The sequence below is a fragment of the Acanthochromis polyacanthus genome, chromosome 14, assembly GCF_021347895.1.
Source record: "Acanthochromis polyacanthus isolate Apoly-LR-REF ecotype Palm Island chromosome 14, KAUST_Apoly_ChrSc, whole genome shotgun sequence".
Classification (NCBI taxonomy): Eukaryota; Metazoa; Chordata; class Actinopteri; family Pomacentridae; genus Acanthochromis; species Acanthochromis polyacanthus.
The window spans coordinates 8124217-8143029 of NC_067126.1; the positions used below are offsets into that span (position 1 = coordinate 8124217).

The following is an 18813-nucleotide window of genomic DNA, read 5'->3' on the forward strand; positions in this document are numbered from 1 at the left end:
TGGGCCTTTATATAGGCCTTCAAAACCCATTCTCAAATTGTGCAGATACTCACTGAGTATTGCTTGGTGTGTATTTGGTTCAAAGTGACCAACCCATGTGCAATGAATCATGACAAAATGACAACTCATCATTATCTCAACTACCAGGGCACTAGATCATCAGTAAATCCACCATGAATAATTACAACCCCCCTACAAGTAGAGTTCTGTGTACATTTCTACCTCAAAGTTTCTATTGACTGTCAGTATAGTTTCTGACTTTGTTTTTTTTACATGGGATCAGACCTAGTTTAGACCTGATTTAGGGACTTTGTTGATTGGTTTCTGACCTGTTTTTGACCTGGTTTCAGACCCAGTTTAGACTAGTCTGAGACCTATGTTACATCTATTTTAAGAACTTTTATATCCTGCTTTAAATTTTTTTTTTTACCTGTCATAGACTGCATTATAGACCTGGTATCTGACCTGGTTTGGACTGGTTCAGACCTACTTCAGACATGATTTAAAAACTTTTTTGACTGCTTTCTGGCCTGCTTTTGATCCATTTAGTACCAGATTTCATACCCAGTTTCATTCCCACCTGGCTTCTGCCCATGTTTTTGACCTGGATTGGACTTGGTACACCTGGTTTAGGTCTGAAAAGTGATCAAATTGTGAACCGCTGCTATCTGAACCCTCTGTAACTGTAGACCTGCCTCTGTGGAAACAACAAAATCCATTAAATCTGAACTTCTGTCCACTGACCTCAGATTTAACGCGACTGTCTTCATGTTTCAGTGCTTTGTCCGAGTTCGAGCAGCTTCCTGTTCACCTGGTGGAGCAGCTTCACCTGTTCTCCATGGACGACCTGCTCAGGGTGAAGAAGGGTCAGCTGGTGGTTCAGGCCAGAAACCTGCTGCACTCCGCCATCGATCACGTAGAAAACTGCCAGGTGAGTCTGAAACTTTACAAGTCAGAATATCCACAATACGCAGTTAGCCCCCAGAACAATTGAAGCTAGATTTGGATTTATGATGATGTTTTATTTGGCAAGTTACTGGAAATCACAGAAACTAAAGACAGAAGACTCTCTAGCTTGGATTTTGTTCCTGTTTCATGTCAATCTCCAGCTCATATAATATCAATTATGTAAATAATAACAAATAACAAGCTGTAAAATCACAGAAAAATTAGGAAAAAACCAGGCCAAATTATAAATACTATCCATCAGAAAATTTAAGCATAGAATTTATATAATTTTATAAATAGTAATTTGTTCTTTTATGATTTTTTTCTGTATTTACATCAGCAAAAAATAAAAAATACATAAATATTTGCTGTTATTCTAAAGAAAAAATATGTTAAGGATTTTAAAATAGTGAAAAAATTTTAATCTGTTATTTTACAGATTTTCCAACTTTTGTTAAATTACAGATAATATTTAGGAAAATTACAAATAAACCATAAAAAACAAAAAATTAAAAGTGTATTTACAATCAAGATAAAAAAAAGTGGTTTTATAAATGATAATTTCTTCCTTCACAGCATTTGACTGAAAATTTAGACCATTATTATTATTATTTTTATTGTATTTAAATATGAATAAATTATGTATATTGAGGACTGAAAAGTGGTGAATAATTTTGAAAAAGATATTTTAGAGATTTTCCGTTTAGTTGAATAATAGGTAATATTCAGTAAAATCACACACAAAAAATGTCAATTCACATGTTGATTGAAAAAAAGAAAACTGGAAAATAACGTCCACATCGAAAATCTGTATTTATTTTTTAACAATGTGACCATAAAATTATAATTTTACTGTATTTGAATCAACTAAAAATCTATTATTTTACACTCATTTGCTGTTATTATCACAACTTGTACAGTCTTTGAATGCTTTTTTTTCTGGCATTTTGCTCCTAGTTTTTCACCATTTCTTTTACAAAATGTGTTTTTTCATCGCAGGACAGGTTTGTATAAAGTTCTAAAACATCAGGGGGTTAAAACGACTCCTGCTTTGACATCTTTTCTTCCTGCTTTCACACAGCTGTGTTTGGCTCGAGGCTTCATCTGCGAGTTCTGCAGAGAGAGAGACGTCATCTTTCCTTTTCAGAGCGACATTTGTAAACGCTGCACAGGTGAACGAGCACACACACAAAAAAACTCATTTCCAAACCTAAGTATGACATTACAGTCAGAGATGTGAGGCTAAAAATATGATACCTAATGGGACTGACTCTAAATGAATTCTTTTGCCTCTATTAGTGTCCTCATATATTCACCGGTATAAGGTGTTGTTATTAGTGTTTACTGCTTCTTCCCACCCTGAAGTAGCCAAAAAATAAGAGTCATAGCAGAAGGAATGCCTCTGATTTAGTCTGTTTCTGAATTAAATGTTGGATTTCCTTTTTTACTGTGAAGCTACTATGATGTTTCACTTGTCAGATGGAGTTTTTTGATAGAAAAAAAGATGACCTTTTCATACACAAACACACAGAAGTTGCTTAATGATGGAAACATTTCAGATAAACTACAAGGAAACTGCTTTGACTGCTTTCTGACCTGTTTTACGCCTAATTTTAGGCCTGGTATCTGACCTGGTTTGGTTCGGTTCCGACTCAATTCAGGCTTAATTTTGGACCATTTCTTACTGGTTTCTGATCTGATTTTGACTTGATGTCAGATCTGGTTTAGACTAGTTTCAGACCTATTTTAGATCTGATTTTACAAACTTTTTTTGACTGATTTTTATCCTACTTTTGGCCTGTTTTAGACCTAATTTTGGACTTGGTATCTGACTGGTATAGACTAGTTTCAGACCTAGTGTGACCCTAGTTAGGATCTGATTTCAGAACATTTTGGCCATTTCTGACCTGACTTTGACCTGGTATCAGTCCCAGTTTAGACAACTTTCAGACCAGGTTTAGATCTCATTTAATTACTTTTTTTTATTTTTTACTAATTTCTGATCTGTTTTAGACCTAATTTTGGACCTAATATCTGACCTGGTTTGGTGTGGTTTCAGACCCAGTTCAGATCTAATTTAGGGCCTTTTCTTATTAGTTTCTGATTTGGTTTTGATGTTGATACCAGGTATGGTTTTTAATGTAGTTTCCGACCTTATTTTGATCTTATTTGGGAACTTTGTTGAGTGGTTTCTGACCTACTTTTAGTCCATTTAGGATCAGTTTAGGTCTAATTTAGGACCTTTTCTACCCGGTTTGTTACCTGGTTTCAGACCTAGTTTGGATCTGATTTGACAAAATTTTTTGACCTGTTTTAGACTTCATTTCAGACCTGGTATCTGACCCGATCTGGACTGATTCAGACCTAGTTCAGACATGAATTAAGAACATTTTTGACTGGTTTCTAATCTAATCTAATCTAATCTAATCTAATCTAATCTAATCTAATCTAATCTAATCTAATCTAATCTAATATTGAGGTTTTTGATCTGCAATCAGACCTGGTTTAGATCTGATTTAAGAACTTTATACCGACCATACCGTGTGATTAGATTGATGTAGTCTCTGAGTCATCGTGGAAACCTTCAGTCAAACAGCCAGCAGGGGGCGACTCTACTGGTAGCCAAAATAGGCCAGATTGTATAGAAATCTATGATAATATGACCTTACTTCTGCCTTGATTTATTACCTCAGTAAGCATTTTCCTACCGAGTGTATGGTCTGAATTACTAGTTTGAAGATTTTTTGAGAACAGCATGACATACATCTGGTAAGTTATGCCCCCATTCAGAGTTAAACAGATGAAAAAGCTGCTGTATTACTGACTGTAGTGTCTTCGTGCTTACTCAATATGCGCACTTTTAAAATGCCATGATGGCGATGACCGTATTCCAAACTCCAATGGATTTCGTCACGGTTACTACATCTATCTTTAATATACAATCTGTCCATACCTGCAAGTCACAGGAATAGCATCCACTCATCCTGTCATAGACAGGACTGCTGCATCTCACAGTTTCACAGCTTTAATTGATATTCACACTGTTGGGAACTAAATATGACAGTTAATATAGAACCGCTGTAACTAGAATCTCTTGTCTTTCACAGTGTGCAAAGCCTGCTTCCACAAACACTGTTTTGCGGAGAAAAAATGTCCGAAATGTGCACGAATCCAGTCACGGAAAAAAAGTCCAGGTGGATCCACGAAGTGCGACATGTGACCAGCTTCAGCTCATGACTCATTTAATAACTTAATAATTCTGCTGCATTGTTTTTACTGTCGCTTTTAAGTGAAAATACAGTTGAAACATAATAATTTCTGTTTCCTGTGTAACTTACACTGCTAAACATCTGAGCTCCTGTCAAAATATGTTTCCTGTGGAAATAAATGAGCATGAGAGTGATTCTACCTGAAGCCATCCAGACATGGATGTACTTCTGTGTAAAACTTTATAAAACGTCTGCTGTCATTTTGTGTTATTCTATCCATTTGTTTGCATGTATGGAGGTGAACGGTTTGCACAGTGTTTCACCAGGTGAGTATTATTGATACTCAATATTGAGTTTCACTAACCCACAGTCATATTTTTGGGTTTTCTGAACATATTTCAACTAGGCTGTCCAAATATTTATCATATGAACAATGTTTTATATATTTCTGACACCTTAGAACTTGTCTCTGGCAACAGAACCTAATTTAACAGCCTCTACAAACCTCTTGATTAACTGTAGTTGGAACCCTATGCTTATACGAACACTAGATTGCCATGCATTAACACACCCAAGGCCAGAGTGGGACTCATTTTCAGCCCTGGACTTTCATGCCTCAGACCGGCCCACTTTAGATCATGACCTATTACTATTAAAGTCATGTAATTCTAGCCTTATCTTGTAATTCAGTGTGTTTTTCTACAATATTTCCAATTCAGTGCAGTAAAGGTTGCTTCACAATGAGGATTTATTCCAACATGAGTGCACATCTCCAACATTATTCTTTACAACAATATCAGAATCTACATTCTGCTCAAGTAAGTGTTCAAGGATATCCAAACCTTAAAGGGGGCATATTATGCAAACCTCACTTTGTGAAAGTGTTCTTACAGTAGTGTGTGTTGCAGTAGCTCATTATGAGGTTCGAATTTGAAAACTGTCTGTTTCCTCCCTGCCTTGCTACACCACATTTTGTGAAAATGCCTGCTCGAATGTCCGATTTTGATTTGGGTCCGCTTATGATGAAATAAGCGGATTTAACTCCTCCCCCTGACTGCCCCCGCCCCCCCATCGCCACTCTTCTCTCGTTTCCTGGAGCTCGGGCAGTCTCGTGCGAAGTGACCAGGCTCATGGCACCGGTAGCAGCCGTCTGGAGAGCGGCGGCGATGTAGGCGGCACGGTCTCTCGCTCCTCTTCTTCCCCGGGCCCGCCCTCAGTCAGCCATCCTGACCTGCGGCTTGAACGCGGAAGTCGTGGGGGGCCGGGACGTGAGTGCGCGTTCCGCTCTCTCAGCTTCTTGTACTGCCTCGCTGAGTGTTTGCTTTCCGCATATCCATCAATGATGTTGACATTGATGGACATTCCAGCCAGGAACAAAGTAAAAGATCATCAGTATGAAAAAAAACCTCTTCCTTATTCACCTCTTAAAACTCCAAAACACACCACAGTAGCACCCTAAACTAAAACTACCAATGAGTTCCCTGTTTTAATAATAATAATGGATTAGATTTATATAGCGCTTTTTTGGCCACTCAAAGCGCTTCACAATGGATCCATTATTCATTCACTCACACATTCTGACTCTGGTGGTGGTAAGCTACATTTGTAGCCACAGCTGCCCTGGGGCAGACTGATGGAAGCGTGGCTGCCAACCTGTTCTTGGAAAAAAGCACAATAAGGCGGATTGTGTCTCGAGTTTTAGTTATAGTTTGGTTAGCTGCTTGGATGACCACGTCCTGCTTGTGACATTTCAGTGTTTTTACCCTTTAATTAACCACCAAAGGTCAGGAAACCCATGAACAACTGAAATCGCTATGAAGATGTTTGACTGAAAATGTAAATAGAAACAATAGCAAGCTGCCTCTTGCAGACAATCTCATCCCTCCACCATCCATGCTTTCCAGATAGCCACATTCACAAATCACCAATCTCACAGTGAATATCCTTAGCAAGTCTGCAGAAACACAACCCTAGAGATATGGTGCATAAGTGGACAAAACCATTGTTGTCTGGATGTTTTCAGAGTTACAAAGGTAGAAATATCCCACATTCACTGAGAGGAATACACAACATGTCACTGAAATAATAATAATATAAATGTATGACAAGTGTTTGGCCATACAAAGGCCAAACATTTGTCATATGTTTCTACTCTGGAATCTTGAGGTGGTGAGTCTCTCCTTTACAGAGTGTCTGGCTCTACTGGAGTAGATCAGAGGAGGGACAGTCTGAGAAATTATACAGTTGATACAGTTGTTTGTTTCCATTTTTGTTGTAGATTTGGTTTAATGCACAGACATGGACAAACCCTCACTCATAGATTTCCTGAGTAGCGGTCTTGAAGCTCCAGCCTTTACTATCTTGATGATGCTAACACAGAAAGTAATGACAAAGTGGACGAAGAGTGGAGCTGAGGTGGACCACAGACAGTCCTGTGACATGAGTCACTTGCACAAGTATGCATAACTTGAGACCTCAATACAATTTTATTGGATGAATTCTTCAGAAAATCCCCTCCTGTACAGTTGTCCTGATGGGGTAATTAGTAACAGAGACTAAAACCTTTTCTTGCATCAGGCTATGAATGTGTTATTTCTGCTGTAAAGCTGGACATTTTAACATGGGGATCCATGGAGATGGATTCCCTTCTGTAGGCTGCCATAAGTGGACATTTGAGAAACTGCAGTTTTTGGAACTTTGTTGCATGCTGGCTTCAATTTCTGTCCCTGTTTTGTGAAATGATGTCAGTATCTCAATATCTTATGTGATATGTTGATAATTGTGGGTCAGTGTACGATCTGTTGACTGTGGAGGCCATATCTTGTGAGTTACATCATCTTTCATACCGATTACACCATTGATTGACCCCCAATGACCTCCATGTAAGCATCAGGAAGAGATAGGTTGGATAGAGCAAAGGAGGAAGGACAACAGTGTTCTTCAGAGACTGAAAGAGAGAAAGGGAGTGATGGTAGAACGAGATAAATGAGCTGTATGACAGAGAGTTCTGGTCAGAGGATGGAGGTCCAGGACGGAGCAGAACTCTGTTTTCCTCAACTCCTCAACACCTCCTGCAGGAAGCCGACATCTCACCGGTTTCAAGATGTATTTGTGCACGTTGTGCTGTCTTCAATATCTGTTCTCACTGTTGTTCTCAACCTGCTCGTCATCATCTCAGTCTCCTACTTCAGGCAGAGATTAACTTCTCATTTTGGGAAATACAAGTGTCTCGTATCATCAATGTTTTCTTTGTGTATTTCATGTTTAATGTTGCAACTGTCTGAACTGAACCATGCATTTACAATTGATTTATTCACAGGAAAGAATTTTACATGTCATGCTGATACATACATAGAGCAGTTGTTAAAAATGAAATACTCATGAAACAAGATTTCTATTTCAGAGTCCATGTATTGTACATGTTGGCTCACTATGGCCATCTTGTGGCTGATTTGGAAACTTGAACAGTTCTAATGATAATGTAATTGTGAATATTTGTGCTTTTTCTGCAATGACATGTCAGCTCTGAAAAGAACATCTGACATTGTAGATCAAGCCCTCTGTCATCATTGAAATATGATGTTTTAGTGAGTTAACAATGCTTTTCTTTCTCTTTCCAGGCAACTCCACACACCCACTAACATCCTCCTGCTCTCTCTAGCTGTCTCTGACTTTTTTGTGGGCATCGTGTTGCTGCCGTCAGATATTTACGTACAAACCCAGTGCTGGTTTCTCGGCGATGTGATGTGTTCTCTTATTAATTATGTGATCTACATTGTTTTGAGTGCGTCAGTAGGAAACATGGTGCTTATTTCAATTGACCGTTATGTTGCTATTTGTCATCCTCTGCATTATCCCATCAGAGTCACTCTGACAAAAGCCAAACTGTGTGTTCTTTTGTGTTGGTTCTGTTCTGCTTTCTATGTTGGTATTGTATTTAGGGATGTGCTGAATCAACCAAGCATAACTAATTCCTGCGATGGAGAATGTGTTGTTGTTTTCAGCAAAACTGCATTTGTGACGGACCTTGTCGTAAGCTTTATTGCTCCAGTTACGGCCATTATACTTCTATATATGAGAGTGTTTGTGGTGGCTGTGTCTCAGGCTCATGCCATGCGCTCTCACACTGCAGCTGTCACACATCAGCATTCAGTGACACGAAGTACAAAGAAATCTGAGCTGAAAGCAGCCAGGACTCTGGGTGTTATCATATTTGTGTTTCTGATATGTTTCTCCCCATTTTACTGTGTCTCCATTGTAGGGGCCAGCCCTTATTCTGTAACTCTTGCGTCTATAATGTTTTATTTGAACTCCTGTCTAAACCCTCTGATCTATGCCCTGTTTTATCCCTGGTTTAGAAAGGCTGTGAAACATATTGTCACTCTGCAGATACTGCAGCCTGGCTCCTCTGAGGTCAGCATGTTGTAGTAAAACTGTGGAGTGACTGAAATAACAGCAGCTATACAAAGTTCATTAATCAGTGAAATGAGCAATTCAATGATCTGGAAAGAGTAAATGTACATTGTACGTGAAATGAAACATTTACACAATTTGTACAAAACTTACAAGATTTTTATACGAGCTTTAATACTCAGTGTATTAAAGCTCACATAAAACTTTCTTTTTGTATAGTTGGGGTTTAAATGTCAATCATTTCATGTGCACTGAACTCAGAGCCCTTCCAGTCTGAACTGTACCTCTCATATGAAAATACAGCATGTTTCAGTATGAATGTGCATCAAACAAATCTGTTAAAACTGTGAGATGTAATGTTGTCAATATAAACTGTTGATGAGCAGTGTAACCATGAAAAAAGTTCTATTAAAGAGCAACAGTCCAGTACAGTGTGTGAATTATTACTGCAAACAACAGTCAACACGTCTTTCACATTTTCAAACACAAGTTAATGAGTGAAATAAATAAACATGGTGCTGACCCTCATCTGTGCCACTTCACACTTGACTAGAAATCACCACTAGGTGTCATTTTAACAAAACCAAATTTAAATGATCTGCAGAGAAGAAGAAATTCAAAGAATAAACATGCAAGTGGATGAAACAACACTTGGATTTTATCTTTCCCATTAAAATAGAGGCAACAGTTTGACTGCATAAGTTCAAAATGCCTCAAGACTTATATAAAACTATGTTAAAAGTCATGTTTTTTTTATTTATTCAGATGCCGCACGACTCCAATTCAGTTATGTGAAAATAAAGAACAACAGTTTGCTGTGGTAACATGAGTGTGCTGAACCAAAGTACTGTTGTGGTTAGACTCTGCTGAGAGACAACATCATAGAGTGGAACCCCAGATGAAGTTAATGGATGAAGACAGGGTCCCCAAAATGAAAATAAATCAAACAATCTCACCATGGAGAGGAGGTTTTGACAAAATGCAGCATCAGACAGATGAAATTATGATGTGAAACGTCACCAAAAAAAGACAGATGAAAAGAAGAATCCCAACAGATCTGAACAAATCCAACAACAGAGGCTACAGCCAGAGAGGCGTGATAAAAACAGTTAAGGTGTGTGATTGATTAAAGAAATATAGAGTTTGGAGGCCAAAGGGAAAATCAGAGACATTGATTAGCTTTGGGTGATTTTGGGGTCAGAAAGACTGTAAGAGAGATGTTGATTGAGAAGAAAAAAAAGAATTTGATTGGCAAAAGAATTTTAGAGCTGAGATGTAATTTAATAAGAGCCTGTGACTGAGTAAAGAAAATCGGAATTTTCAACTGACTTGAGACTCTTGGTGTTCATATTGAGTATAATGATACAATGACAGCTTGACAGCTTTATTAGTGAGACAAAATAAAAGCTTCTTGTAGTTGTGTGGCAAAATGAAAGAACAAAAGGAGCCACAAATGGGATAAACTGTAGTCTAAACTAAGGAACACCAGAATTACAGCATTTTCTCTGCTACTATCATGGGAATAAATGAAGCAGAGCATTACTCAGAGACACAACAATACAGACAGATGCAGAAAAAACAACAATTGCAAATCAAAAATCATGAAAATATAGGGAATGAAGCAATATATCCAGAATTTCAGATTCCCAATGTCCGAAAACAAAACCTTTATGGATTGCAGTTCAGCACCACCACTATATATATTATTTATCCACCACATTATAATATCTACAGCATATTTTATTCACATAATTACCACTCTGTTCACTCTGTTAATACTGTATACACCTAAACTGCACGTACAACTTCATGCTGCTCATACTGTATATATCTTAGCGTGTTTATAAAGCTCTTCTACTTGAACATTTTTCATTGTATTGTATTTTTACTACTTCCTTTACGCATCTATTAAGATGCTAAACTGCATTTCATTGTCTTAGATTCTCAAATGCATTCAGTCTTTTAGTGGTAAAACAAAACACTGGATTAGAAGGGAAAGTTTTAATAAAAGTTTTATTAAATGGGACAAAGTTCATCATGTGTCTGTGTGAACTTAATGAGCACCATTACAATGAGGTGAAAAAACTCATCTCTCCATAGATGAGTGTTTTTAGGTGGCAGTGAACTTCATTATCACCTTTTGTTTTGTGGCCATTAGCAGACCCACAACATGAAAACACACACAGAAGTCCACTGAGATTGCAATTGCTTTTCTGTGAACTGTAGCCCATTAGCTGCTCTAATGGCAGAACGCTGAAGCCCGGCGGACAGGAAGTTTGTTCACAACTGCATGAACCAGAGTCAGGTGACGACATCTTCAACCTCTGAGGTGTCGCTGCAATCAGAGGTGTGAAGAAAAACACATGATGAAGCTGCACAACATCAACATGTGATGCAACCATTACGAACAGTGACACAATCTGTTTTTCAAGTAATAGAGCAAAAGCTTTAGCATTTAACGATTCTCATTGTCAAATATTTAATGAATCATCAGATTTTTTCCACTAATAATGGATTTAGATTAAATCGAATGACTCTCTTTGTGAAAATACTCCACAAACATACAAAACATCACCTGCCTGCCACCAAACATCAGACAGACACTGATACTGAACACAGAAGAGCATCTGAAGAGCCAAAGATTTCCTCTGGACTCGCTGCAAAGCAAAGACAGAACTACAGAATAATAATAGGATTTGTTATGGGGCTAAAATCTGGACTCTCAGTGAATGTTAGTGTTTCTGTGCTCTGGATGTGTAAATGTGAGCTTCAAAAAGTGATAATAATCTTTCTGCTGCCCCAGTGTGGCTCCTCTAAAACCATCAGTCACAGCTGTGAACCACCCTAAGCTGAAAATGTATGTTTTTCACATTTTTACATGCCAGCAATTAAAGATATGTCCTCTGCTGGAGCCATTTGATCTGTTCGATCTACTGCAAACTATTTTTGTGTCATCCTCAGTAAATTTCCTGGTTATGGCAGTTATCAAACCTTAAAATGCTTTTTGAATTTAGATTTTTTTTTTCTTTTTTGAGGGTGAAAATACAGAGAAATCCCACAAAATATCTTAAATTCTCAAATTCAGCTGAAACATTTCACAGAGTTTAGTTTTGGGTCTTAAATAACAAACGAGCAAACTCATGTCAGACAGCAGTGTTTCTCCAGAATAAAGCCTGGCTCTCCCCTCGGCTCGATGCTGGGTCATTGCTCGCGGTTCCTCTGTCACGACCACACCAACCTGTTCAAGCTCAGCTCCACGTCTATCTGGAATCCCCCATCTGGTCCGTCGCGCCCCCCCGCTCTGGACTTCCCCCGGTCTGCTCTGGTTCTCCCTGCCCCGCTGCCTCTGCCACAATCCTGCCACCGGCTTCCATCAGCTCCATCCCCACCTCGCCTCCCGACCCCCCCTGGACAATGTGAGTCACCTTCTCCCTTTTAGTTCTGTTAAGCTCCCGTAGAGCCGTCGCCCTTAGTTTTGTTTTCAATCCCTGTTCCGTTCATTCCCTGTGCCTCCCGTTTTGATTATTTCTCTGCTCAGTAATATATTAAACCTTTTCATAAATCACCCACCTGTCTGTTTGGCTGCTGCTTGGGTTCTAAACGCCCCAGTTTCCTAACGCACACTTTATGAATGTCTCAGTTTTTTGCTCTCCAGAAGGAAGAAAGACTGTGTTTAATAAATGGACACCTTCGTTTTTATTGCATCACACATGTCATAACTGTTTTCTTTGCTAAAATAGAGGTTTATTAGCACTATTATTGTTGCTAAAGGTACTGCATAGGTGTAAACATTATTAGTTTAGCAAGAGATGGTACTTCTATATCCTGAGAAAGTACCAGAAATGTGCAGAAAGTAGCTTTAAATGCATTTTTGAAGAGAAATAAGTGTACTGTACACTGCACAGGGGAATGTAAAACTGCAAAATGAAAGTCTTGTTCCCACTCACAAGGTACATAATAATAAGAATAAAATGAAATAATAGATGTCAACAAAAATATGAAGAACATATTAAGCTCTAAATAGCATATGTCGGACAGCATACAGGTGTGTGGCATGGACTTTGCAAATGTATTTCTCATATATGCAGCACACAGTATTTGTTTTACAGTCCTTCTAGTTACTCCTGGATGTCTGAAAAAAATCTGACGTGCTATGACCTGCTTGGTACTGAAAGTGTTCAGTAGTGTAGTGCAGTTAGACTTATGGCTTCAGCAAAGAGAGGTGATCGTGGTGCTGCCATCTGCAGCACCTTTATAGCGTCTGGACTCATTCCCCGTTAGTAAACGACGCTTTCAATAAATGTTTCATTTGTTTGGACTTGTTAAAACTCGAGATTTGTTGTGGCTGGCTGATGTGGCACCTGCACAAAAAAGTTTTACTTTTTCTGAGATCAATTAGTAGCACACTCATCCTCCGTTTCTGTCTGTGTGTGTGCAAGCGCGTGTGTGTATTTTGTCTGAACTTGAGTTGTGTGGGGTCGTGGATGGGCAATGATGCACCTGCACATAGTTTATCTAAGATCAATCAGAAGCACATAATCAAAATTTGTGTGTGTGTGTGTGTACGTGTGTGTGTGTGTGTGTGTGTGTGTGTGTGTGTGTGTGTGTGTGTGTGTGTGTGGGGACCAAATGTCCCCACAACTGTCGGAAAACCGAAAACTATGTCACTTGTGGGGACCTCATTTCGGTCCCCACAAGTTTAAACAGTGTTTTCTTGGCCATGTTGTTGTTACTGAAAAAAGTAAAAATGCAAAAACGTTTCTTTAGGGTTAGTCATTGTTTTGGTCTGGGTTAAGGTTAGGGTAAGGGTTAGGGGTTAGATATGAATGGGAGTCAATGGTAAGTCCCCACAATGATAGGAAAACACAGTGTGTGTGTGTGTGTGTGTGTGTGTGTGTGTGTGTGTGTGTGTGTGTGTGTGTGTGTGTGTGTGTGTGTGTGTGTCTTCATATGTCGTGGTTTTGAGGTGTGTGTGTGTGATGTGGGTGTTTGCTTTAGTTCACTGTGATTGTGACTTTTAACTGTAGGGTCATAAAGACCCTAAGACGATCTTTGTTCACTGCTGATGTGCAGCTTTCGTGAAAATATAAACAAAAACAATGTTTCACTTTTTCTTATGATGGGGCCACTTGAGGAAAAGCCATCGAATTTCAAGTTGATAAAAGGTCATTTAGGGGGTTGTCTATGCTCTTAAACATGTTTTCGGGTCAAAAATGACTCAGACAACACAAAGGTTAACATGCTGTCATGACGATACCGTGTGATCAAAAAGAATCCAAAAAACTAAAAGTGCAATCATTTTCATCAGCACTGTATCTTTGACAGAATCAGTTGTTTTTGAAACTTCTTTAATGTGAATGTTCATGTGTAATGCTGAGGACTTAGTGACACTCCCAAGACCATAATAGACTTTGAATTATCAAAGTTTGATTAAACAATACTTGAATGCAGTTAGAGCCCCATGAATATTACATCATTACATTGCTACTTGATTTTTTTAAGTGCAAAACTTGCTGTGTGCAAGTAATGGTGGTAAAATGTGTAAAGTTTTTCACGTTACATTCCATCTATTTCGACACCAAAACCAAACAATCACACCACAAGGTGGGCAGTAAGGCAAATAATTCTGAAAGAACGGAGAACTGAGACAATAATGGAGCTCAGACTGCATGAAAACAGTTCTGAACCCAACAGATGATCAGGGAAACCTGAGCAGGAAAGGCAGGTGAGCAGGTTCATATACTGAAGGACTGATAAGCTGATGAGGGGCAGCTGTGTGAGCAGGAAGTAATGAGATGTCCAGAGGAGGGTGGCTAACAGTGACAACTGCTGTCTGGATGAGGAGTAAGCTGACACAATGTGGAAATAAGAGTGTTTAACCTGAACCCTCACACAGTTAACTGGCATCATGGCAGCAGGAATGAATGTGTGACCTGATGAGTGCTCCAAATGCTATAAAATGAGGAAAGGGACATACTATTGTTATAGCACATGAAGTTTCTTGGAATAAAGCACAATAAGGTGGATTGTGTCTTGAGTTTTAGTTATAGTTTGGTTAGCTGCTTGGATGACCACGTCCTGCTTGTGACATTTCAGTGTTTTTACCCTTTAATTAACCACCAAAGGTCAGGAAACCCATGAACAACTGAAATCGCTATGAAGATGTTAGACTAAAAATGTAAATAGAAACAACAACGAGCTGCCTCTTGTAGACAATCTCATCCCTCCACCATCCATGCTTTCCAGATAACCACATTTACACATCACTAATGTCACAATGAATATCCTCAGCAAGTCTGCAGAAACACAAACCAAGAGAAATGGTGCATAACTGGACAAAACCATTGTTGTCTGGATGTTTTTAGAGTTACAAAGGTAGAAATCGCCCGCATTCACTGAGAGGAATACACAACATGTCACTGAAATAATAATAATACTATAAATGTATGACAAATGTTTGGCCATACAAAGGCCAAACATTTGTCATATGTTTCTACTCTGGAATCTTGAGGTGGTGAGTCTCTCCTTTACAGAGTGTCTGGCTCTACTGGAGTAGATCAGAGGAGGGACAGTCTGAGAAATTATACAGTTGATACAGTTGTTTGTTTCCATTTTTGTTGTAGATTTGGTTTAATGCACAGACATGGACAAACCCTCACTCATAGATTTCCTGAGTAGCGGTCTTGAAGCTCCAGCCTTTACTATCTTGATGATGCTAACACAGAAAGTAATGACAAAGTGGACTAAGAGTGGAGCTGAGGTGGACCACAGACAGTCCTGTGACATGAGTCACTTGCACAAGTATGCATAAATTGAGGCCTCATTACAATTTCATTGGATGAGTTCTTCAAAAACTACCTGGAACTGCTCTTCGTTCCCCACTGAAACACATTCCCCGGCTCTGTGCTCACCACTTCCATCTTTCCCCTGTATAATAAATCCTTTCTACTACACTTAGACCTCAGTAGCGTGGCTTTCTGCTCGGGTCCTCTACCCCGGACCGTGACAATATCTTGTGAGTTGCATCATCTTTCATACCGATTACACCATTGATTGACCCCCAATGACCTCCATGTAAGCATCAGGAAGAGATAAGTTGGATAGAGCAAATGAGGAAGGACAACAGTGTTCTTCAGAGACTGAAAGGGAGTGATGATAGAAAGAGATAAATCAGCTGCATGACAGAGAGCTGTGGTCAGAGGATGGAGGTCCAGGACGGAGCAGAACTCTGTTTTCCTCAACTCGTCAACACCTCCTGCAGGAAGCCGACATCTCACCGGTTTCAAGATGTATTTGTGCACGTTGTGCTGTCTTCAATATCTGTTCCCACTGTTGTTCTCAACCTGCTCGTCATCATCTCAGTCTCCCACTTCAGGCAGAGATTAACTTCTCATTTTGGGAAATACAAGTGTCTCGTATCAGCAATGTTTTCTTTGTGTATTTCATGTTTAATGTTGCAACTGTCTGAACTGAATCATGCATTTACAATTGATTTATTCATGAGAAAAAAATTCCATGTCCAACCCATACAGTAGGTCTTAAAAATCAAGTTATAGCTGAATCCATTACGCTTAGTTTTGATGTCAGATCTCTTGTATTGTACATGTTTGCTCACTTTCACACTGTCATGGTTCCTTTAGAAATGTAGCTTGATCCATTCTAATGACAATGTGATTAGGAATATTTGTGCTTTTTCTGCAATGACATGTCAGCTCTGAAAAGACCATCTGACATTTTAGATCATTCCCTCTGTCATCATTGAGATATGATGTTTTAGTGAGTTAACAATGCTTTTCTTTCTCTTTCCAGGCAACTCCACACACCCACTAACATCCTCCTGCTCTCTCTAGCTGTCTCTGACTTTCTTGTGGGCATCGTGTTGCTGCCAGGAGAAATTTACTTACAAACTCAGTGCTGGTTTCTTGGGGATGCGATCTGTTCTCTTTATTTTTATTTGGGGTACATTGTCTTGTGTACGTCAGTGGGAAACATGGTGCTTATATCAATTGATCGATATGTTGCTATTTGTCATCCTCTGCATTATCCCACCAGAGTCACTGTGACAAAAGCCAAACTGTGTGTTTTTTTGTGTTGGTTCTGTTCTGTTTTCTACAGTAGTGTTGTTTTTAAGGATATCTTGAATCAACCAGGCATCAATGATTCCTGTGATGGAGAATGTATCGTTGTTATCAGCTATATTGCAATAGTTAGTGACCTGGTTTTAAGTTTTATTGCTCCAGTTATGGCCATTATACTTCTATATATGAGAATATTTGTGGTGGCTGTGTCTCAGGCTCATGCCATGCGCTCTCACACTGCAGCTGTCACACATCAGCATTCTGTGACACTAAGTAAAAGGAAATCTGAGTTGAAAGCAGCCAGGACTCTGGGTGTTCTCATATTTGTGTTTCTGATATGTTTTTGTCCATATTACTGTGTCTCCCTGGCAAGGGCCAGCCCTTATTCTGTAACTCTTGCGTCTATAATGTTTTATTTGAACTCCTGTCTAAACCCTCTGATCTATGCCCTGTTTTATCCCTGGTTTAGAAAGGCTGTGAAACATATTGTCACTCTGCAGATACTGCAGCCTGGCTCCTGTGAGGTCAGTATGTTGTAGTAAAACTGTGGAGTGACTGAAATAACAGCAGCTATGCAAAGTTCATTAATCAGTGAAATGAGCAATTCAATGATCTGGAAAGAGTAAATGTACATTGCACGTGAAATGAAACATTTACATAAACTGCACAAAACGTACAAGATAAGAGTTTTATACTAGCTTTAATACTCAGTGTATTAAAGCTCATATAAAACTTTGATTTTGGAACAGTGGGTTTTAAATGTCATTAGAGTCAATCATTGCATGTGCACTGAACTCAGAGCCCTGCCAGTCTGCACTGTACCTCTCATGAAAATTCAGCATGTTGTAGAGTGAATGTGCATCTAACAAATCTGTCAAAACTATGAGATTTAATGTTGTCAATATAAACTGTCGTTGATGAACAGTGTAACCATGAACATGTTCTATTAAAGAAAGGGTCATTACCCTTCCACAGCAACAGTCCAGCACAGCGTGTGAATTATTATTGGAAACAACAGTCAACACGTCTTTCACATTTTCTAACATAATTTAATAAGTGAAATGAATAAATATAATGCTGACCCTCATCTGTGTCACTTTACACTCAACTGAAAATCACCACGAGGTGTCAATATAACAAACCAATTTTAAATGATCTGCAGAGAAGAAGAAATTCAAAAAACATGGAAGTGGATGAAACAACACTTGGATTGGATCTTTCCAATTAAAATAGAGGCAATAGTGTGACTGCATAAGTTCAAAATGCCTCAAGATTGGATTATTTAAGATAAGATTGGACTTTATTTCAATTATGTCAAAGCAAGAACAACAGTTTGCTGTGGGAATATTAGTGTGCTGAATCAAAGTACTGTTGTGGTTAGACTCTGCTTAGAGACATGATAGAGTGGAATCCCAGATGAAGTTAGGGGATGAAGACAGGGTCCTTAAATGAAAATAACTCAAACCATCTCACCATCTGGAGGAGGTTTTGACAACATGTAGAATCAGACAGATAAAAATATGACGTGAAACATGACAGACAAATAGAAAATCAACAGATATGGAGGAAATCAACAACAGAAGCTACAGGGCAGAGAGGACTGCTAAAGACAATTAGGGTCTGTGATCAATGAAAGAAATATGGAGTTTGGAGGCTGAAAGGAAAATCAGAGCCTTTGATTGACTTTGGGACTCTTGAGGGTCAGATTGAGTGTCATGAGCGGTTGTTACTGTCAAGAGAAATCGACAGCATTTGATTGACGAGGCCAAATTTGAACTTTTAAATGACAAGATAAAATGAGAGTTTTCTGGCTGCAGAGTTTTAGAGCTCAGATGTAGTTTACTATGAGCCTGTGATTGACTGGTGAAAATTAGAATGTTTGACTGACTTGAGAGTCTAGGTTGTGATATTAAGCGTAATGAGATTAGTTCGACAAAATAAGAGTTTTTGACCTACTTAAGACAATCAAACCCTTTGTTTAGGTCAGAAAATATAACAATTTCATTATATTGAACTTATTTGAAATCAGAAGGGGAGAGGAGAGGCTGTGATTGGTGAGATAAAAAAAGCCTTTACTTGCATTAAGGCTGTTTTTTGTAATTTGCTGAAAGCCCAAAGTGCCGACGCTGATGAGGACTAGAGGCTCAGTGAAAAAGTTATTCAGT

At 38.8% G+C, this 18813-nt stretch overlaps 3 protein-coding genes across 3 annotated transcripts in view; all 3 read left to right on the forward strand.

The window, feature by feature from the left end:
• rubcnl (rubicon like autophagy enhancer) overlaps window positions 1-4397 on the forward strand; it is a 29838-nt gene extending 25441 nt beyond the window's left edge. The window contains exons 16-18 of the mRNA XM_022216924.2: window positions 778-931; window positions 2030-2120; window positions 4056-4397. Of these exons, the coding sequence (XP_022072616.2) occupies window positions 778-931; window positions 2030-2120; window positions 4056-4168 (358 nt within the window). The 3' untranslated portion in view covers window positions 4169-4397. The remainder of the gene's footprint in view (window positions 1-777; window positions 932-2029; window positions 2121-4055) is intronic.
• Window positions 4398-5424: 1027 nt separating this feature from the next.
• On the forward strand, window positions 5425-8978 carry LOC110967353 (trace amine-associated receptor 13c-like). The gene is made up of 2 exons (XM_051958858.1): window positions 5425-7348; window positions 7778-8978. Exons 1-2 carry the CDS (start codon window positions 7143-7145, stop codon window positions 8583-8585), a joined length of 1014 nt encoding a protein of 337 aa, XP_051814818.1. The 5' UTR covers window positions 5425-7142; the 3' UTR covers window positions 8586-8978.
• A 6794-nt stretch (window positions 8979-15772) lies between these two features.
• LOC110972555 (trace amine-associated receptor 13c-like) lies at window positions 15773-17187 on the forward strand. Its single transcript, XM_022222936.2, has 2 exons — window positions 15773-15945; window positions 16380-17187. Exons 1-2 carry the CDS (start codon window positions 15773-15775, stop codon window positions 17185-17187), a joined length of 981 nt encoding a protein of 326 aa, XP_022078628.2.
• Window positions 17188-18813: the final 1626 nt, after the last annotated feature.